Source organism: Benincasa hispida, unplaced genomic scaffold (assembly GCF_027475165.1).
Source record: "Benincasa hispida cultivar pf3 unplaced genomic scaffold, pf3_genome.v1.1 HicScf186, whole genome shotgun sequence".
Taxonomy (NCBI): domain Eukaryota; kingdom Viridiplantae; phylum Streptophyta; class Magnoliopsida; order Cucurbitales; family Cucurbitaceae; genus Benincasa; species Benincasa hispida.
Window position 1 is genome coordinate 13,286 of NW_028326253.1, and position 21,862 is coordinate 35,147.

Genomic DNA, 21,862 nt, shown 5'->3' on the forward strand with positions numbered 1-21,862 from the left:
TCTTCTGGGCAAAAAAACTTATCAATCATAGGTTGATTCCATTGCCCATTGTAAATAAGGCTATGCATTGATGACAAGGAAAGAGGACGTGGGAAAGAGAGTAGTTTGAAAGTACATGTCCTGGGAATCTGTTGTAAACAGGAACCCTCAGACGATGAATAGGATAGCAGCGAATGGGCGAACTGTCAGAAAACGATGATTAGGCAAGGAAAGAAACATGCAAAATAGAAGCTCGTTACAGGCTGAGTTGCGAATCTTGCTCTCTTTAAGACGTTTGGCGACTCTGTCGAAGTGTGCAAGCAGGTCACCAATACTACCACGTTGTCCATAAGATAAAACAGCGCAAAAAAAAAATGTCTTGGTTGGAAATGCACCATCACCGACTGAAAACTCACACCTTCAGACTGGATTGCTCGAAAAAATGGAAAAATAGAAGAGAGGGAGTGATTGAGAGCATTGGGAGAATGAAAAAAACGACGGCGGCATGCGCGTGGGATTTCCACCGTACTCACATTGATCTATCTCCTCACTCCCTCTAAAACATGAGTACCTCTTGAGGTCCAAACCTAAAGTCCAACTTGGGAGTATAAAAACGATAGTGCATTCTCCAAGTTAACTAATGTGGGATTCTAAAAAATCAACTTTCTTTTAAAACTCAATTTTAACCAACAGAATCTATTGAAAATAAGTTGATGGCCAAACAAATCAAGTGGAGTAGGGATGCTGTTTGATGGAATGCTTCATGCAAAATAACATAACCAGTCCAAAATTTGTGTGTGGAATTAAAGTAAAATTCAATCAGCATTGCTCAACATCTAATAATTGAATAAAATAAAAGAATTTTGAGAAGGAAAAAGAATCAATTATAATCTTCATGTTCTATTCATTTTAATTCTAAAATTTCAAATTTATCAAATTGCAATTCGGTTAATCTTGAACTCCCTAATAAGCTTTCATATGACGGTGACGTTGTTGACGGTGACGGCCACTACCTCCGTCATTCTCTCTTCAGTTCAGCCGTCTGCCGTTCCCTTTGTCCAAAGCTATTTCACTCGTTCATTCTCTCTTCAGTTCAATTAGTTTTCCGGAACAGAACAAAAGATGGGTTTTCATGAGGTTGAAGAACTGAGAAGGAAAAGGGATTAAACCCAACAGACCCACAAAAAATCGGAACTGAACCGATTCGAGTTTTTCCCAATTCGACTAAGAAACCTAGTTCCAGTAATCTCCCTCTCCCCTCTTACTGGTAAGATTGAGATTCTCATCTTGATACATTTTGTATTCACTTCCTTATCCACTCTCTTTTTTTATTTGGGTCATGCTATCAAGTGCTTTATGAAGCTAATTTGGCAGTGAGGCAATTGTTTTCTGTTTGATTCTTCAACAGGGTTTGAGTTCTTTCTGCAATGAAGTTGAGATTGATGTGAAGTGTGTTAGATTATGAATTTTAGAAGAGTTACATCTTAGATTTTATTGTACAACTGGCCAGCTTAATGAAGGAGACCCATATGAAATACTTATTTGTCTGCAGGGTAGGGTTTTCTCAATTTCACTGGAGAGATAGATATGATTAAGCCGTGTAATTAATCATGCTTTTGCTACAACGTGTTGCTAGAGTTGAATCTACAACAAAAGGTCGGATTTTTGTTTCCCCATTTAAGGACATGTTCAATGAAGCTCTTGTATCTGCCTCAACTTGTCCCAATTTACATTATGTTTCTTCTGTTGCTGGAACTAGTGGTAATGGAAACATGGATATTCCTATGTTTTTCCCTTGGATTTGCTACAAGCTTGACAGCAGCAGCAGATGCAGATGGGATGTACACTAAGGAATTAGTGTTGTCCTTTAAGGAGTGGTTCAAATCTGGAAGCAACCCTTTGTATTGATCAAATCTTCCAAATCCTTCGAGTGGCTAGAGATGACCAAGAAATTCCATATCGTCCTTTCACTGCCGATCTTGCTCTTTCTAGGTTTGACCTTCGCCTCAATGAGTCATTTGTCTTAGATGTCCTCCATTTTGGCTCCAAGGATGTTCTGTCTTGCCTCAAGCTCTTTGACTTGGTTGGGGCTGGCTGTTCTCTCTTTCTTCTTTGAATACAAGTCTTTGTTTCTTATAAAAAGAAAAGAAATACAAAGCTGGGATTGTGGTAGTTGCACTTGATTTATACAACTCCAGACAAGAACTATTGGGAGGAAAATTTCCAAGGTGGTGGTTTTTGGTCTATGCAAACCCAATAAGGTTGATCTTGCACTTGAGTGTTTGGGGACATGAGGGATAATGGGTGCAATACCATTATCGAATGCTACGAAGAACTGGAACTGGCGAAGCATTTGTCAAAACGAAAGATATGATTTGGTAGTAAATCTTATCATTGGGCCAAGTCGGCCCGAAGTCAAGCCCTTTGGGTCTCAAGCACAGTTTGGGCCGAGCTTGGGCCAACCCAATCTCTTATCCATAAGCCCATAGCCCGTTTGCAACCTTTCTCATTCGTCAATTTTTTCCACGTGGGACAAGAATAGAGTGATTTTTTTAATGATTTTCATTTTCAACTCTCACCCATTCTTGCATTTAATCTCCTCATTTATTGTTTTTAGTTAGTTGTTGAATTGATTTTTTTTTTTTATTTTAAAAGTATTATTATTTGTTTATTAGTTTTAATAATTTATATGTAAAAAATATATTGTTATATTGGATTGGACTTTTGCGCTAGTCCCATAGGCCGATCCAAATTCAACTCAAATGGGTTGGCCCAATTTTAAAAAGGTAGATACATATCCAATCTAATTTATGAAAGGGTTGGATTGATCAACATTTTGAACTATGTTGGATTGGTCAACATTTTGAACTATTTAGTCATATAGAGAGTAGTTTCTAATCCAACCAATTCTTCATAGCCTTCTCAATCTCTCTCCTCCTATTTATAACTAAAAGTCCTAACAAAATTACTAACCATTTACTAATTACCCCCTTCTAATAATCATACTAATATTCTACTAATAGGTAATCTCCCTCTACCCTCACTTGTTTGGTTCAAGATACCATTAACTTGTTGTGATTGCTCAAGTTATGTTTTCTTTCTAACTTTTGGTCCAATACTTTTAGAAAAAAACGCTAAGAAAAGTCCAACAAATCTTTTCGATAAGTCCAAAAAAAATATCATTCAATACTATATGGAAAAAGAGATCAACCAAAGACTAAAAGAGTACGTATCAAAAAATTAATATGTCAAAGAATACTTCTCGAAATTACTTTGGCATTACGGTAGTTTCTTTCATGCCATAAAAGAAAAAGCTATAGATCAATGAAGCCAAAAGAAGCAAGCTTAACACCTTAGTCTCCTCTTAAAACTATATTTATATGGTAGTCGAAATTTGTTATCTTTCCGCATCTTGCGCGTATTTAAATGCATAAACTTGTTTAAGTGGTTAGTATCATATTAGTTTTTGGTTAGCCAATTTTGATGCTCACCAACCATAAGAATAATAGAATTAAGAAAAAAATGTTGAAACTAAAAAAAGTTAAAAAGGTTAAAAACACCCGTAAGAGTTTTCTTATGATTGTAATTACTAGCACTTGTGATTGTATAGTATTTTTCATTGTGTGCTCCAACTGCTGCACAACACTTGGCAATTTGTGTTCAAATTAAGAATGCAACTTGGAGGCTGTTGATTTGTTCATGTTGTTTCACTTTCAAGACCCCCCTCCCCACATGGGATGCCTTGTGCAATGCTCTTCTTGACTATATATATATATACACCATCCCTAAGGACCTCTCTTGTCACGTGACTATCCACCCTATCTATCAACAAATGAAAGAAAACGCTCCTCTCTCTATGTTGGGACGTTGTAACAATACTAAAATAAGATGAGAGATGATCCTCGCTCCAGAAATACGAGTGTTGAGCCTGGAGTTGGACGAGACTAAACAGAATCTTCACTCCCCTTATGTTGTTGGAAGATAAATATATATTTGTACATTCAAGCATAGTCTTAGACCTAAGTTTAAGACCTAAAAGTTTCTGTCGGTTCATTCTACAAAGATAGTTGTTTATCTCTAAAATTCAACTAACGTAGTTCGACAAATAAGACATCACAATTATCATCTTAAAGGTTGATCGTTCAATCTCTAACCTATATAATTTCTAAGTTCAACTAATCTATTTGTTTTTGGAATTTTTATAAGATAATCACGTTGGTTCTTGTTATTATTATTGTTATTTTTTAATTCAACAAAATGTGAGAGTAAAGGTAGTAGTTGTATTTTGATATTAATTATTTAGCAGATGAATTTCATTTTCTTTAATTTGTGCATTAATGTTTTGATGCAGGTATGTATTGGAGTCAGAAATTGGCACAAGTGGATATTTCATGACATAATTATAGTAAATAATTTAATGTATAATAGACTTTTGAATTTTTCTTTTAATTGGTTTTTATTAGATACGACTTGATTAAATTAAAATTTTTAATTTAATCGAATAAGAATTAAGTTTAATTTGGTAACCATTTTGTTTTTTGTTTTTTATTTTTTAAAATTAATCTTATTTTCTCTCAATTTATTATAATAATTGCATCTTTCTTGAGTAAAATAATTGAATTCTTAGCCAAATTTCAGAAACAAAAACAAAATTTTAAGGCTTGTTTAGCAACCATTTTGTTTTTTAAAATTAAGTTTATGAATACTAATTCCACCTCCAAAATTCTTCTTTTGTTATGTAATTTTCACAAATGGTTTAGAAGAAAAAAAAAAACCAAATTTTGAGAACTAGAAAAAGTAGCTTTCAAAAAGTAGTTTTTAGAATTTGGTTAAAAATTCAACCATTATACCTAAGAAATATGCAAATGATTATAAAAAATATGGATGATGTAAGCTTAATTTTTTTTACTTTTTAGAATTTATTTATTTTATTTATTAATAAAAAATAGATAACCAAATGAATAAATTTAGAAGTGGAAATGTTTAGTTTTAAAAAACAAATACTAAAAATCACATTGTTTCCAAAGGAAGCGTAATCGAATCGTTTTTCAAAAATACTAGACTATGATATAAAATTTAGAAATAATTGTAATATTATTAGGTTGGCAGTTGATACGTCGATATACGTGCAATTATATTAATTAAGCATTTGTTGAAATTCTTTTCAACGTGGAGAGCCAGCAGGGTTTAATGGTTATGGGCACAACTAAAATATAATACAATATATATCTATATATTATATATATGTATGTATGTGTAGTCCCATATGCTTTGTTTTTTTATTTGTCTGCATATCTAACCTGCATTCTTTGTGTTTTTTTGTTCTTTATTTTATGTTGATATAATCGCATGTGACAGTGAATGGTGATCCAAAAACAGAAATTTAAAAATGATAGATTGAATAAAAATTTAGAGTTGTATTTCATATTTTACATATATTCGTGAGGTTTAGAAAAATATAAATACGAGATTTTTCATTTTCTTTATTATAAGATTCAAATTCAATTTAAATATTGATATAGAAATAAACCTTTCAAATACAAATTTATTGAATTTGCTTGATTTGAAAATTGAATATAGCTAAAAAAGATATCAAACAACTGTTTTAGTTATCTATAAGGATTAAAATATCGATGTCGATATCAAGATTTCAATTTTACGAATATATCGACAAATATTTCAGTAAGTCAAAAAATTTAGAAAATTTACTTAGATTAATAATTAAGTTGTTTTTACTTTCAAATTAAGTTATAGATATTATTATCAGTATTTCTATTCGTTTTGGATTAAATAGATGACATTTTTATATTTTATTAACATTTATAAAAAAAAATATTAAAGATATATGTGGATATTTAATATCGATATCGAACCCTTTGATTTGCGGATGTATCGACATATCGACGAATATTTTCATCATTGGCTACTCAAAAGCTACAATAACAAAGTTAAACCGAAAACAACTCTTACAATTAAGAGGGACAAAAATACATGAAAGAGTAGTAACCCTAACCATGTGAGTTTTAAATGTATTGATGATTTCTAAGGCCCCATTTGATATTTAAAAATTTTGTTATGTGTTTTTCAAAATTAAGTTTTTTTTTCTTTTTTAATTTTGACTAAAAATTCTATCTATGTAGAAAGATGCAAATCATGGTAAGAAATGGAAAAGAAATAAGCTTAATTTAAAAAAAAACAAAACAAAAAACTAATTGGTTATCAAACAAAGCCTAAATTATAAAATAAAAAAAAAATGAATTCTCAATATTAGAATTTAGTTTTGAATTCTGTTGAAGTTTTTTTTTTTTTTTTTTTTTTTTTAACTTCCAAAATTATTCCACAACATTAATCTCCAAATTTATTTTAAAAAAAAATTAGCTAGAATCAGAAAACATGCATAATCATCAAAAACAGATAGTCAAAACAAACCGATTGGAGAGCAATCTGAAAAATAGAAGTTTGAAATAAGGGATTTAATAAAAACAAGAGTTATACTTTATGATTTTAACAAACATTTGGTAGCAAATTCAGGAATTGTATTCAAATTTAAATAATTATTAAAAAATTTTTTTGAATATATTTACAAACCATAGAACTAATTATAGTTGTCCATTAAACCATGATTGAATCTAAACTATTATGAACTAATTTATGAACTTGTTTTAAATTTAGAATTTTTTTTATAATTATTATTTTGTAATATCTATAATTTACAATACATATTTTAATTAAATTTACCTTCATGATTAGCTTAAGCGTTTGAGTCAATTGGTGATTTAAGATGGTATCAGAGCAAGTGGTGTAAGAAATCTCATGTTCAAACTCTTACAATGTTATTTTCTCCCTAACTAAAATTGATTTTCACTTGTTGGGCCTACCATGGAATACTATATTTTATCATTTTTCTTTTTAATAAAATTTTATCATTTTCTTTTTAATATAATTCTACTATATTTTATCATTTTGTTTTTAATATAATTTTGTATCTGAGGATTTAAAATTCAAAATTTGAAATGAAGAAAAGAAGGAAAATATTGTTTTTCAGAATCTGTAGTATTTAGATCACAAAATCAAAAAACAGGGTTCAAATTTTTTTTTTTAATTATCTACAAAATGTACATTTACAAAATTCAATGAATCTAAAAATATAAAACAAAATATGAATGGTGTTTGATGAGAGGGGTGGTTATAAAAGAGGCCTAAAATGAGTATTATTTTGAAAATTGAAGAGTGAAAAACCAAACATTTGGAGACTTGAAACCTAGGTAGAAGAGATCACTTGAATTAAATAGTTTAGAGCTGTCCATGTGAGATGAGTTAATAAGCACAAAAGAGTTAGCAATTGCAAGGCAAAGGGGCCTTTAGTGAAATTAAGAATCCCCATATATAAATTTTAAATTACTTGTCAGTCCAACATCTCTATCTTGTGGTGGGGGAGAGTTGGAGAACCCTTCCCTTTTTCTTTCTTTCTTTATGTTATCCTCACTTGTTTCCCCATACCCCATGGCATCTTACATTACTATATTTATTTCATATGGTTTCCAATGTATTATACATTACATTCATTTTAATCTTATTATATATTTTATTGAGGATTTCAGACATTACCAAAGTTTTCATTTTAGTACTTTATTTCCTTCCGCTTTGGTTAGTTGGAAATAAATTGATGTGTGGTATTTTTAATTAATGTTTATTGATGATAGACGTCTCTGCTAGTATTAGGGTTCAACTTTGTAATTCACGGTTGACTTTTTGGCTCTTTTGATCTAGGGTTGACCTCTTTGCTCGACCAACAAAGATTCATTATTTTAATCTTTATAGTTGTCATTGTTAATTACACACTTGGTTGATTTGAACTAATCACTGAATCTGAATAATGCTATTTTTTGTGTGTATTTGTTTGAACTTCGAATCTGTTAGATGTAACTAAAATAGACACTTGATTTTAGAGCCTTATCTCAAAAGAATTTTCTTCATTAACTCTTTTACAAATGCAGCATCTTCGTTTCAATGTCTACATCTGCTTCTCTTGCTACTCCACTAAAGGATGTTCATAGATTTTTTGTGATATTTTAGACTCAATCCAATTATTTATGTTGTATATTCTTATAACTGTAATAACTCTGAATAAGTTATGAAACTCAACCAAAACCAACCTATAAAAATTAATGACATTAAGTAGATTTGCATACCTCTTTAACTAAGAGTATTAAAGAAAAGCAACCATCTAAAAAGGTTGAACAAAGTAATTCAACTCATTTGATTTAGAGTTTGAGTTTAATATTAATTTTGGCTCAGAAACAAAAATGAACTTGAGTTGAGAGTAAATCTAATACAAAAGCCATATAAGTAAGGTTTTCAACCTAACACACAAGTCATATAAGTCGGTTAAAATCACTTAGCTTTTTTGGCTGTCAATTTTTTGAAACATATAAATAAAGAGATTCTAAACAAACTACACTAGCTAGTATTTTTAGTGGTATTTTTTCGCTTTTAACAATGCGTTTTACTCGTCACTAAAAGTTATTTTTCTTGTAGTGTAGAGTCCGTACACGTGTCACATCTACGCTTAGAAAGCAAGCAAAAACTCTAGTGAATGCTTATAGCTAAATGAGTTGAAGGCAAATGTGTGAATGGAATTTGAAAAAAAATGAAAGTAGAATAGGAAAGAACAAGAAGAGAAAATAAGGCCAAATGAAGAAAGAGGCCCCCCAATGTCTGTTAAGTGAATGAGATGTATGAATAAGTGTCTCAAAAGCAAAGCCTTCCCACGTGAACTTCATCACCCCATACCATTTCCCACTTGTTTCTTTGTATATATCCCCACTTTCCACAACCTCAAACCCCAAACAAAAAAAATATTCATGTATGGACAAATCACTCATGTAGACAAATCCCTCCATCTTTGTCACTACAACAAAACAAATTATCATCAAGCTTTTATGTTTTATTTTCGTCTTTCAACTTTTAGGGTTTCTTAGGTCTATGAACTTTTAAAATGTTTATCTTAATCATTATTGATCGTGTAAAACAACAATCGTTTTAGTTTTTAATGTCTTGTTTGATACACAATTAAAATTCTATTTTATGTTTTCAAATCACTGAGATCATGTCTACTAATTTGTAATGAAAATTGGTGTAATGAGATTTCATTGATAGATCAATCATAATGGATCACAATCTCAAAAGTTATTGAATTGCTTGTAATCACATTTATTTAGCATTATGAATCTATGATATTTACTGTTAATGTTACTGTAAATGTGATAATCCATAATTCTCACAATGAAAGAGTACAGTATTTGTAATACTAATATACTGGCTAGTGAGTCCCACGTAATTTTCAAAAGTAATCTCATTTATCACCTTGCACTCCTATTTATTATTCACATTTTATTACGACTATAGAATACAAGTAAACAATAACAAATGTAATTAAATGGAGCCCATTTTTCAAAATTCTATTGATTTATTATGTTTTCCGTGGGATAAAATGACTTGAGTTCAATGAATATGCATTTGGTAGGTAGTTTGGGTTAAATTTTCTAAAATTGTTTTTAGATTTTGTAATCCAAACAACTGCAAATTCTAAAAAAAAAAACATTTTTATTGTTTTCGATGTATATAATTTTGAATTTCAATTCAAATTTTGAAAAAAAAAACATTTATATTTTGTTTGTATTCAGTTTAGAATTTGAAAGTATAAAATGCATAATTACATTAAAAAAGATAAAAATAAAAAAATAAAAAATATAGTATTTCATATTATAGATTCAATTACTTTTGTTCAATTAAAATATATATTATATAATATATGAGATTACAAAATAATAATAATATAAAATTTTTACCATAATACAAGTTCATAAATTAATTTGTCATGGTTTATATTCAACATAATATATTAGTGAGTAAATTTAATTAGTTTTATATGGTTTTTAACAATATTATCAAACACAATTTAAAAAGTTGTATAGATTGAAATTTAATTTCTGAATCTGCTACTAAACACATATATGAAAATATAAAATACAACTCTATTTTCATTGAATCCTTATTTTCAAATTTTTTTTTCAGATTTTACCAAATATACCTTAATTTCTAAATTTATTTTTTAAGTTGATGATGTGGGGATAAGAATTCAAATTTTTAATTTTTTAATCACTAATATATATCTTAAGTAGGTTAAGTTATGCTAAAATTTGACAACTTTTAGGTAAATTGTTACTTCTATCCTTACAAAGGGGAAATTCTTTGAATTTGTAGGTGGTGTTTGGCGTGAGGAGATGAGATGAGATGAGTTGAGATATAAATTCAACTCATTTTTTGGGAGGCCAACTTCGTATATCACCACATTTTATACCATATCCACTAACAGTGCTCTTAGCCCTCATCACTATCAATGCCTTATTGCTCAACTCTGATGACAGACTTCAATGGCTACTTTCGATGGCCAATTCCGATGACCACCTCCGACGGCCAACTCTGGTGACTACCTCCAACGACTAATTTTAATGACTACCTCTGACAGCCAACTTCGACAACTACCTCCAACGACTAAGTTGATGACTACATATGGTGGCCTAACTATGTGCAACCACTTTAGACGCCCAACTCCAGCGACTCGACAACCACCTCCAACGGCCAATTCCGGCGACCACATCGACGGTCATATCCAACAACCACCGCCTGTGGCTAACTCTGACAACATCCAACCACCATTGTTGATGGCCAACTCCGGTGACCTTTAATGGCAACGACTCCATCAACTCCATGACCATTATTTTGAATTATGACTACTACAAATTTGGGTTTTGTTGACATACGAGTTTTTTTTATTTTGTTTATGCTCGTATCATAAAACCGTCGATACAATCTTAATTCAAAGTTTAAAAATTATTATTAATTTAAAAATATATATAAAACATCAATAAATGTTTATATTTAAATTGACTCACAAAATTATCAATAAAAACACCTATGTTGACATATAAAAATATGTAAGTTCCGTCAAAACGTTGAAATCCCGATTTTTTTATTACTTCATAGTATTTTATAGTAGTTCTTTATAATAATTTAACATTAATAAAATCACTTTTATCAGGTAAGAAATCAAACAAACTTATATGTAAAAATACTTTTGAGAAAAAATTATCAGACACATTAGTGTTTTTAGTCATGTACAAATTTGTAAAATGATTGCTTAAATTAAAAAAAATGAAATATATGATCCAAACGTAAATCCTAAACTCATTTCCGAAACCCCCAACAATACATTTGTGCTTATGTTAAGCAATAAAATAAAGTACAATCTATAGTTTATTAAAAAAATATATGTAGAATTACAGAATAAAAAAGTATTCAACAAAAATAATCATCACAAGAATATATTATTTATGTAAAAAAATGCACCAGATATTCTGACATATGACCTCAACATCCCAAATACAAAAAACACAGATAATAGACATATGACTCTAGTTATATGAACTCAATTTAGCTTGCCAAACAGTCTTGTAGTTTCTTTGTGAATTTCTCGCGACGGAAAGAGTATTCGTTGTTAGTTTTTGTTTTTGTTTGTGTCCTTAATATCCACGAGGGTCTTATGAAAAAGATTATTTATTTATTTAATAATCATCTTCAACAGATTTGATTTAATTATATGCGGATGTTAAATACTATATGATATACATGGTTGAAAGTTGAAAGCCATATCAAGAATTTGTTAAAAACAAAATAAAGACAAACCTATAAATAGTTATGTATATAAAATTTAGGAAGTAAAGTAAATTATCTTGAAGGTTTAAAGACAAAAGAAGAATATAAATCTAAACTTTCAGATACCATCATAGGCATTTTGATACTTGGATGAATATGAGTTCTAATTAAATTTAATCCATAGATACTGTATTTTGCTAAAGTTTGACACAAGTGTTAAGACATTTCTATATAATTAATTTTCACTTGCCCTTGTTTCTAATAGACTATTTTTGTTGTAGATACTTTGCTTAAGATTGTTATCTATATATAAATTTTATGTCAATCAGTTGTAAAGTGGGAGAGTTGAAATACATTAGTTTTAATTTTTCAAAATATTATTTAGGGTAAAACTTTATGTCAATCATGGTTGAGTTGGTTGTATAAAACTTTGGATTAGAGCTTAAAATGGTGCATAGTAACCCTCCTTTATTGATGTCTATCTATAATATTATCCGAAAAGGATGACATCCAACACATGCATTGTATCGCATTGCACCCAAATGCTGAGAGATCCGATACAAACAACAAACACGACACAACAAAAAAGAAGAAATATGCCACTCAGATAAGAATATGGAATGGGGGAGCAACTTTATTTTGCAGACTGTATGTTCAATCATCCATTTCATTCAAACGATTCTGTTCTGCCCCAATCTCAGGGAGCAAACTGCAGGAACAACAAGAACAACAAGAACAACAACACCCCTTCTTCTTAAACTTCACCAAAAATCAATCCATCATTGTTATCAATGTATAGTTTCAATCAATGATTGATGAACAGAGCTTCTCTTCACTTAACCACCGGTTCACGGTGGCGACGACGACGGTGGTGGCAGTGGTGACCCAGTTCATCTCAACCAGAGGTTTCATGGTGGACCCACTTTCAACCTAATTTGAGACTAGGATTCAGAAGGTGTCACAGTCCTTTTCTCCACTCAGATGCTCTCTATTTTGTTTTCACTCTTTGCCCTTCATTTTTCTCGCTATAACTCTGGTGCCCTTTTGCCCTTTTGCCCATTTTCCTTCTTCCACCTTCCATTGGGATCTTCTTTCTCTCTTTTTTCCCCTTCTGTTGGCTAATTTACGGCTTTCTGGATCGTTCGATTAAACCCCAATTCGTATTTTCAATGCATTTGGATTCGTGTATTTGGACTGCTTCGAGGATCTCACTTTTCCTTCTAGTTTTTGTTTCTTTTCCGCTCGTTTAACCGCCGGATTTCCTCAGGTTTTCCCTTCTGGTTTAGCTGTGGGATGTCATTTGTCAGGCTCTTTGTTTGTCTTCTTCAAGTAAATATACTCTTCTCCCATTAATTTCCTCTTTCTTGCTCGTCAGACTGCCAATTAAACAAATACTTCATCTGGGATCTGTTGGATTCGCCTTTCTTCTTGAGTTTTTTTTATATATATATATATATATATATATATTAATACACGCTTAATTTTGGATTTGGGTGTCTGTGAGATTCATTAAACAATTGCTTTATTTAATACCTCGTTTGAGTTGTTAAAATATATTTTCTCTCAGAACTCTATTTGACTCCACTGATAGGGACGTTGGTTTTATTGTAAGCCCGTTTGTCTTTGATGATTTAGAGGTGTTTAATCCCCTTTATATTCAACTGGGTTCGTCTTATTATATTCATTTGGATTTAGCTTGTGGAGTTTAAACGTGACTTATTTCCCAGTAAAGAGGCAAAGAATTTTTCCCATTTTCCAACCATGCCTCTATCTGAGCTTTATCGTGTGGCCAGAGGGAAGCTGGATTCAACTCAAGACAAAAACAACATGGTTGCTTCTGATTTATCTATGAAGTAAGTCTTAGCTAGACTTGACTTGTGGATCTTAACGATCATCATTATTCCTTTGCTTATTGTTTATGAAGTATACTTTTGCTTTCTGGGTTTTGTTCTCTGTATTTTTGTTCTAAATTTTAGCTTCTTGTTTCTCTTGGGCTTTGAATGCAGTCCTGAGAATGACGTTTTCGAGCTGGTGTGGGAGAATGGCCAAATTTTGTTGCAAGGCCAGTCCAATAGGACCAGGAAGAACTCAAATTTAAACACTTCACAGGGTCAATGTTTACCATCTCATAGTCCCAGGGATAGAGATAGAGATGCAGGATATTTCAACAATGCAAAGATGGGGAAGTTTGGGGCTATTGATTCTGTAGTAAGAGATGTTATGTCAACGGCCCCTTCGCCGGACGTTGAATTAGCTCATGATGATGATGATATGGTACCTTGGCTAAGTTATCCTCTTGATGGACATCTACAACACGATTATTCTTCTGATTTCTTACCTGAATTATCTGGTGTCACTAATGACTTTCCCTCACGCAATAGCATTGCATCTTCTATAGGCAAAGCTAATGGCGGTAATCAGGTGAACAGAGAGAGAGATATGAACCTAAATTCTTTGCACGGAGCTAATCTAGAAGATGGCAATATGTCCAAGCTTTCTTCCTTAGATGTTTCAACTACGAAACCTAGAAGTAGCACGAACCAATTACATTCATCAGCATCCCAGCAAAGCCAGACATCATTTCCACATCTCAGAACAAAATGTACTGGAGGCACTGAAAATACTACAGGCAAGATTCTCCATGATTCTCTTGTGGGCCACTCTCCTCAGGTTCAATTGATTGCAAGCAGTTCTTCAAGCACAGCAAGGCAAAAGCTAGATCCAACTCCTCCAAGTAATTCATCCCATATCATAAATTTCTCCCATTTTCTGCGACCTGCTGCTCTTCTCAAATCCAATCCTCAGAACCATGGTGTCCCTGGAACTAGGGGTTCGTGCAATTTGGACAGCATGGTTAAGAACTGTTCGGCTGCTAATAATCAACCCCATGAATCATCATTAATTGCAACTCGAGGTGGTATAAGAAATGAATCAAGTTCATGTTGTAAAAATGCGGTAGTGCCTTCCATAGATGGTAAAAATACATCAGATGCCAAGGCTCCTGAGCAATCACAGGCTAACAAACAGCCTGAGGTTGCTTGTTTGGGAGATTCAGCCGACCACGATGACTGCCTTAAACATTGTCTTGAAGTTGGTGCAACGAAAGGATTGCCAGATAGTGAGAAGGCTGTTGAATCTGCAATTGCTGCTTCCCTTTGTTCACGGAATAGTGTGGAGGGGGCTTCTGATGATCCACTGCTTAATAGGAAGAGAAAATGTCATGACACTGAGGATTCTGAATGGCATAGTGATGTGAGTACCAAATTGTATCCTTGTTTTGCCTTGTGTACCTCGATTGTTTCCCAAATAGATAAATGAGAAGTATTTACAACAAGTGCAGGATGTAGAAGAAGAATGCAATGATGTGAAGAGAGTGACTTCTGCTCGAGGAACTGGTTCAAAAAGAAGCAGGGCAGCAGAAGTGCATAATTTATCAGAAAGAGTGAGTCTTCTTGTTATGGGAACTGTACTTTTTGCTTCATATATAAAATTTAGCCCTTTTTATTCTTTAGTGGACTCATTCTTAAAATTCTGCAACAGCGACGTAGAGATAGGATCAATGAGAAGATGCGTGCACTGCAAGAACTCATACCAAATTGTAATAAGGTTGGCCTATTAATACTCTCTTGATGGGGTTCATTTGTTGCTTGATCAATTAAATTTTTTGAACTTGCCACATTAATTTACTCAAGTACTAAGAAAACGAACATGGAATTATGAATTCTTGAAAGTAGTGCGACTTGATTTTTTTCTTAATCTACATGGAATTACTAGGTCGACAAAGCTTCCATGCTTGATGAAGCCATTGAGTACTTGAAAACACTTCAACTTCAGGTTCAGGTGATGCTCTGTTCCCTAAGGAAGAAAAATGTATTTATTTTGCCCCCTCCAGCCCCACAATTCGGAAGTTGTCATTGTGTAGAACAATTGAGATTCATGTATTTCACTCATTATGCAGATTATGTCGATGGGAGCTGGTTTGTTCATGCCTCCTGTGATGTTCCCTGGAGGAATGCCACCCATGAATGCACCTCACATTTATCCACCCATGGGTTTAGGAATGGGAATGGGATTTGGGATAGGTATGCCAGACATGAGTGGTGGTTCTCCTGGTTTTCCCATGGTTCAAATGCCACACATGCAAGGAATGCATTTCCATGGCCCATCTATGCCAGCTCAAACTGTAATGCATGGACTGCCAAGTTCTAACTTTCAGGTTCTTGGATTTCCTGGTCAAGGACTTCCCATGCCCATGCCACGCCGACCGATTGCACCGTTTTCTGGAGGACCTTTTATGACTAATTCCAGTGTGGCAGTAGCTCCTGTGGAGAATTTTGGTTCAGCTGCAGCCTGCAACTCGAAAGATGCATCTCCAAACATTAATTCACCCATGGTGCCAAATGGTGGCACCGACCCTTCAATTACTCCAGCTCTTGGACAGGTTTGCAGAAATATTTTTTAGACTTTTTAAGATGAAGTTCTTAGCATACTTGTTTTGAACTTTTATCCATATATGCACGAACTTTGTTATGTTTTAACAGTAGGATAGAGTTTATCATATAAACATTTTGTCTCTCAATTTTACTCCTGAAATTTAAGTAGTTAAGTAATCTCTGGTATCAGTTCTTCCTTCCTTTTAGTAACAATAACAAGAAGCGCCTAAACCATATTCAGGATCAAAACACTTTACCTATTTGCCAAGAAACACAGGATCAAAACACTTTACCTATTTGCCAAGAAACACACCTTAATCTGTAGAAAACCGGAGTCCACTGTCATTCACCCTTTTTTCTTCCTTCTTCCCTTCTATCTCTCTCAAATAGTTAATCCCCCCAAAGGGCCAAAACTCTCTTGGCAGTTACACTTGAACTGGTTTCTGCTCGAGCTATTATTTGTGCACTGAAGAAACTCAGCATAGCAATAACCCTCTTTCCTCCTCTCTCTTTGACCCCTCTCCCCCAAACTCGTTTGGTGGGATTTTCTTCTTACTGCATTAGTGTTGATCTGGATGGTGCTGGTAAGAAGAAGATGATAAGGTGGTTGAAAAAAGTGTTGATAAAATGGAGTTTCTGGTTTCTAGATCATCCATGTTGATTTGGTGGGATTTTTTCTTTTAACTCATTCTGCTGGTAAGAAGAGTTGAGTTAAATGGGGGCTATTTTCCGGAGCTTCTGTATTTATTGGCTAGATTGTTTTGCTTGGTCGACTTGTAAGAGGAGAAGATGAGGTTTGCCGGCTAGGTTAGAGAGAGAGAGAGAGAGAGAGAGAAAGATATCAATAGAGTTTTTCAATAGAGGACAAAATTTACTATCAAATGAAAAATTCCATGTTATTTAAAACTGATAATTTATGCACAGCTACATCATCATTTAACTTACCCTACTTAGCTTTCCGTCATTGTCCCTTATAAAACAATGATTTTAGAGGCTACTTTTCTCACCTTCTCAAACTTCAAGAATTAAAATGTTTCTCAAAAAAAAAAAAATATATATAACAATTAGAAGACCAAATTGAGTCTTAATTCAATTCTCTCCCCCCGCCCAAGAAAAATAAAAAAAGAACTATTTTTAATCCTTCATGGAAATATTGAATTATCCTGTTTCTATTTCTCTCAACTATTACTTGGTGAATTTTGTGTAACTTTAGTTGATTATTTACAAGAAAAAATATATATTATTCATCCGATTGGTGTTTGATTCGACGATTCCCCAGTGTTGGTATAGGCTTTTAGACAAAATATGCAGAAGTACCCAATTCTTCATTAGAATTGAGAAAATGAAGAAAAATATTAACATATCGTGTATTCTGTTCTGAATGCGATATTTGATTTCCATGAATGATGTTCTTTACTGCAGGCTAATGAACAAGCTTCCTGTGTTAATGGCAGCGGTGTGAACCCCACCAGCAAAAACGACCTTATAGCTAACTAAAGTGCATGTGAGTGGAATTTGCAGTGTTGTTTTTCTGTTGTACCTAGTCAGTGATCAGGGCTGATGGCATTTAAATCTCTTTATTCTATGCAGATTATTATTGAAGAAATCACATTCATTAGGCAGATTGTCTCTGTATCTTGAAAAAAAGCCATGCCATGGCCATGACATTCTGCTTCGGCTTGTTCATAAATACTTCGGCGAATATAAAGGATCGATCACGAGATCCCGCTTTGGACTTGGAGAACTTTAAGGTGTACCACAATTAAGTATCTGAAGTTTAATCAGGTTCTGATGCTTGCATATACGTATTTCTTACTGGGAGGGGACTAGATAGGCATAATGCAACTGAAAATTTGTAAGTAGATTAGACTTAATTATAGCAAATAAATTCTCTCCCATTCTCTATCTTCATATGAGTTTCTCCTGAACCATTTATGGATTTGTAGCTTGGCCTTTACATCCTAAAATTGTTTGCAACTGGAACCTGCATGTGGTGATCAACTTGTGTAACTTAAAGTTGATCTGTAGAACATAAACAAAATTTTACATATATGCTAATGTCATAATCTTTTCTTCCCTTTTTAGCTGGGTTTAAACCAAGTTTAATTATTGCTTCATGCAATATAGGGTTGAAGATCCATTGAGCAGATACCAAATTCTCCCTTTTGGACCAGAGAATAAGCTTGGCCAAATATGTGGCTGTTTCAGCCATTTTTCACATTAGAGTTTTTTACTATTTCTTCATTACTAGATTCTTTTCAAGCTTCTTGAGTGAAGATGACAGTTTTGTATAATAATATTCCCTATGTCATATAAACACACTCATGACTTTGAATGATACTAAGAAGGTCAGGAAATAACATTTTAAGTGCTTAAAAAATGTTGGAACAAAAAATATTTTTAAGTGCTGTCATGTAAGTGGAGGTCAATTAATAATCCAAGTAGCTCTAGGTTATTAATTGATTATGTTCTTCAAGTATTGTAATCACACAATATTGTAAAAGGGTTATTCTAAATCACCTAAAATTCACAAATAAGCATGCTTTGGATTTGCTACTTGTAATCAACACATTGGTACAAATATATTATGCATTAACCCCTTAGCCATACATTGAAATTGAAATACACCCAACACCTTGGATTTTGCTACTTGGTGATCAACACAAGCACAACATACATTAAACTCTAGCTAAACAAAAGAACATATGAAGCATTTAAAGTTAAAACACATCCCAGAACCACAAAAATTCAATAAGAAATAAGAAATTATGTATAAACCCTCAAAATCAAACAATGGGTTTCACCTAGTTCTAAGCTAGCATACTCACCTTAGCCACAAATCTAGTCCAAGATGAACTTTTCAATCAGACAATGCTAAAGAACTAAGAAAAATGGAGGAAAAAAGAAGAGGAGAGGAGAAAATTGGATTGGGGGCTAAAAGCCCAAGCATAAATGGCCTAAAATCGGACCAAACGTATATATATATATATATAAAAAGCATAGATGCCACGACACCTAGGGATAGCGCCACGGCGCTAGAGGCTTTTGTCGAAGCTTAGAAGGTGTGCACTGGAGCGCTCAACGCGTGAATGCAGGGTTTCTTCTTCCATCAATGTTCAGAGCGACGTGGTGCTACAACAATTATCTAGATTTTGGAAAAATGCATCGGGTGCAACGTCGAGCGAGTGCCGTTGTGCCAGGCATTGAGGGCATTTTCATCATTTCTTCTATTCTCTTCATAGTTGATGCTCTAGAGCTCCATTTTGGTTTGTTTTCATCTTGTTTTAGTTCCAATGGTCAATTCTACCTCTTAATTGCTCAATATCTACAAAATCATAGAATAAACATGTAAAATCCTAGAACGAGTATGAATTAAGCTAAGGAAAGTAGCACATTTTTTGTGCTAACACGAGATTTAATACCTCATTGTGGTGTCAGTCTCCAGATTTTTTTTTTTTTCGTATTTATGATATTAGAATTGTTTTGTTGGATTGGAGTTCTTTTCTATAGCTAGGGTCGAATTCTCTCTTTTCGTATATTTTCATTTTTCTCAAGGAAAGTTCAGTTTCGTATAAAATAATAATAATAATTTCTTAAGCAAAATACACTTTTGGTCCTTGAAGTTCAAAGTTAGGGTCTATTTGGTCCCTGGGATTTCAAAAGCTATATTTTAGTATCTTGGTATGAAAAATTGTGCTAAATGGTCCATATGTTAATTTGACCATTAGTTGACTAATGAAAATTTGATGTGATTATTTAATAAATTTCAGCTAAATTTTTATGATATGAAATTGATATATTTTTAGAGGGAAATAAATTTGAGCTTTTTTTTGGAAATTTATGAATTTTGGACATGTCATTCAATGGTTAAATTGGGTGTTGGTTGAACTTATTATCGTGCAAAATTTTATTTTACTAAAATGAATGAGTTTATGGAATTTTACATTGAGTGAATTAGTTAGGATTAGGTCGAAGGTTAAAGTAGTCAACTTTTATATAAATTTAGCGTTAAAATTTTAAATATCCAATGATTGATTGATATAACATCATTTTTAGAGAATTGCAAATACAGCCAAATCTATCAGTATAGACTCTTCTTACTAACATGGTTTACATTGTTAGACTCTTCTTAACAATATGGTCTATCACTAGTAGACTTTGAGAACTAAATTTAAATTTTGCTATATTTACAAATTCATTTACATTGTGCTATATTTACGAATATTTTGAACCTACCCCTTTATTCAAATTATTGAACTCTCAATAATCTTCTTTGACTCTATTTCTTGTAGGTTATAGTTCTTTTTGTATGTGTTTACTCATTGAGAATGAGATATCAAAAGAATTAAATTATTACATCTTGTTTTTAGTATTTCACAACTCAAGTATTAGGTCCCACCCCAACCAATTTTGGAGGAGATCATTTCTCCATTGTGAGTGAGTGATGTCATTCTTTTTTTTTTTTTCTTTTTTTTTCATTTATTTAGGAACTATAGTTATATATTTCAGAAAAATGTCAATTTATACCTTTAAATTGAGTTGTATTTATTTAATCCTAAATTAAAATTGTATCAATTTAAACTTTAAATGTTTGTAAATGTATCAATTTATATCTTATACTACGTTTTGTTTGAAAAAATTTCTGTGAAACTTATAGTTGTATTAATTAAACCTCAAACTTTCATAAATAAATCAATTTAGACTTTTAGAGATTTCTTAAAATCGTCCATTCTCTAAAATTGACATTCGAAGATGTCTACACACGTTCGAGAATTAATGCATGAATGATTTTCAAAAGTAATCATAATGAATTGTCTAAATTGATTGACTTATGAAAATTTAGTAGCTTAACCGACTAAAATTATAAGTTTCATATAATATTGGTCAAACAAAATTTGAAGGAGGGTATAAATTGACACGCTTATAGATGCTATGAGTTTATCAATTATAAGTTCATAATTTTTATCAATATACCTCTCAAAATTCAAAGGCATAAATTAATATTTGCTCCATATATTTCTACTTTATCTTACCACCTTTTGGTCTCTCCTCAATCAACTTATGTGGCTTCAATATCTACCACAACTGGTGCATAACTACACACATATGAAACAATTGATGGTAAATTAGGGAAGATTTAGGAGTGATTTTCAAATGGTTAAAAATACTTTGTCATTTTTAAAAACACTCAAAAATCAATTTTGATGATATGAATATACTGAATTTAAAATCATAAAATTGAATATAAAATGAAATTTAAATGACTAAAGGCAGGTGTGTTTTAGAGTAATTTTGAATATTATTAAATTGATTTTAATAAGTTGAAAATCAAACTCATGCAAACATGCCATAAACCTAGAGCATCTAATTGGTTTTTCCCTAGGAGGTTAAAATAGGTATTTTATAAAGTTTAAACACCAAAATGAAGAAAAAAAAAAATCAGTTCTGTCCCACCTAAACCTTGACATAAATGAGAGAGCTAATGCTGTCTCTTAGTTTTTTCCCCTTTAAATCACAATCACAATTTTTGAAAGAAGAAGAAAATAAAAAAGGAAATAAAAAAGACTATTAGGACATCATAATAACTACTTTTTGAAAAGTTTTTTTTTAAAAAAAAAAAAACATGCAAAGAAAAATAAAATAAATAAATAAGTAGAAAGAAGTTGGGATGGAAGGGGAAAATATGGTGAATATAGTTTTGAAACTTTGAGGCCATTAGGAAATGGAATTTC

The 21,862-nt window shown here is 32.2% G+C and overlaps 1 protein-coding gene and 1 long non-coding RNA gene across 6 annotated transcripts; both read left to right on the forward strand.

The window, feature by feature from the left end:
- Nucleotides 1-1,040: 1,040 nt before the first annotated feature.
- LOC150030475 (uncharacterized) lies at nt 1,041-2,648 on the forward strand. Its single transcript, XR_016526845.1, has 2 exons — nt 1,041-1,246; nt 1,388-2,648. It is a non-coding gene; the product is annotated as an uncharacterized LOC150030475 (long non-coding RNA).
- Nucleotides 2,649-12,338: 9,690 nt separating this feature from the next.
- LOC120079649 (transcription factor PIF3) lies at nt 12,339-18,534 on the forward strand. 5 transcript variants are annotated; one of them, XR_016526846.1, is made up of 10 exons: nt 12,722-13,026; nt 13,425-13,550; nt 13,704-14,949; nt 15,038-15,139; nt 15,238-15,303; nt 15,472-15,537; nt 15,656-16,138; nt 17,585-17,634; nt 17,721-17,915; nt 18,258-18,534. XR_016526846.1 is itself a non-coding variant. In XM_090309688.1 (9 exons), exons 2-8 carry the CDS (start codon nt 13,459-13,461, stop codon nt 17,625-17,627), a joined length of 2,130 nt encoding a protein of 709 aa, XP_090165814.1. In that variant the 5' UTR covers nt 12,339-12,652; nt 13,425-13,458; the 3' UTR covers nt 17,628-17,634; nt 17,721-18,214. The 5 variants fall into 5 exon arrangements, 3 of the variants coding, with proteins under 3 accessions (XP_090165814.1, XP_038889847.1, XP_090165815.1); XM_090309688.1 differs by lacking the exons at nt 12,722-13,026; nt 18,258-18,534 and adding an exon at nt 12,339-12,652 and having other exon boundaries at nt 17,553-17,634; nt 17,721-18,214; XM_039033919.2 differs by lacking the exon at nt 18,258-18,534 and having other exon boundaries at nt 12,699-13,026; nt 17,553-17,634; nt 17,721-18,214.
- The last annotated feature ends 3,328 nt before the right edge of the window (nt 18,535-21,862 follow it).

Excerpts from the sequence above, each read along its gene's own strand:
- LOC120079649 (XM_090309688.1), top strand. The coding sequence starts at position 13,459 with ATGCCTCTATCTGAGCTTTATCGTGTGGCCAGAGGGAAGCTGGATTCA. Across the intron at positions 15,304-15,471 it reads TCATACCAAATTGTAATAAG|GTCGACAAAGCTTCCATGCT; the intron begins GTTGGCCTATTA and ends TGGAATTACTAG. Across the intron at positions 15,538-15,655 it reads CACTTCAACTTCAGGTTCAG|ATTATGTCGATGGGAGCTGG; the intron begins GTGATGCTCTGT and ends CTCATTATGCAG.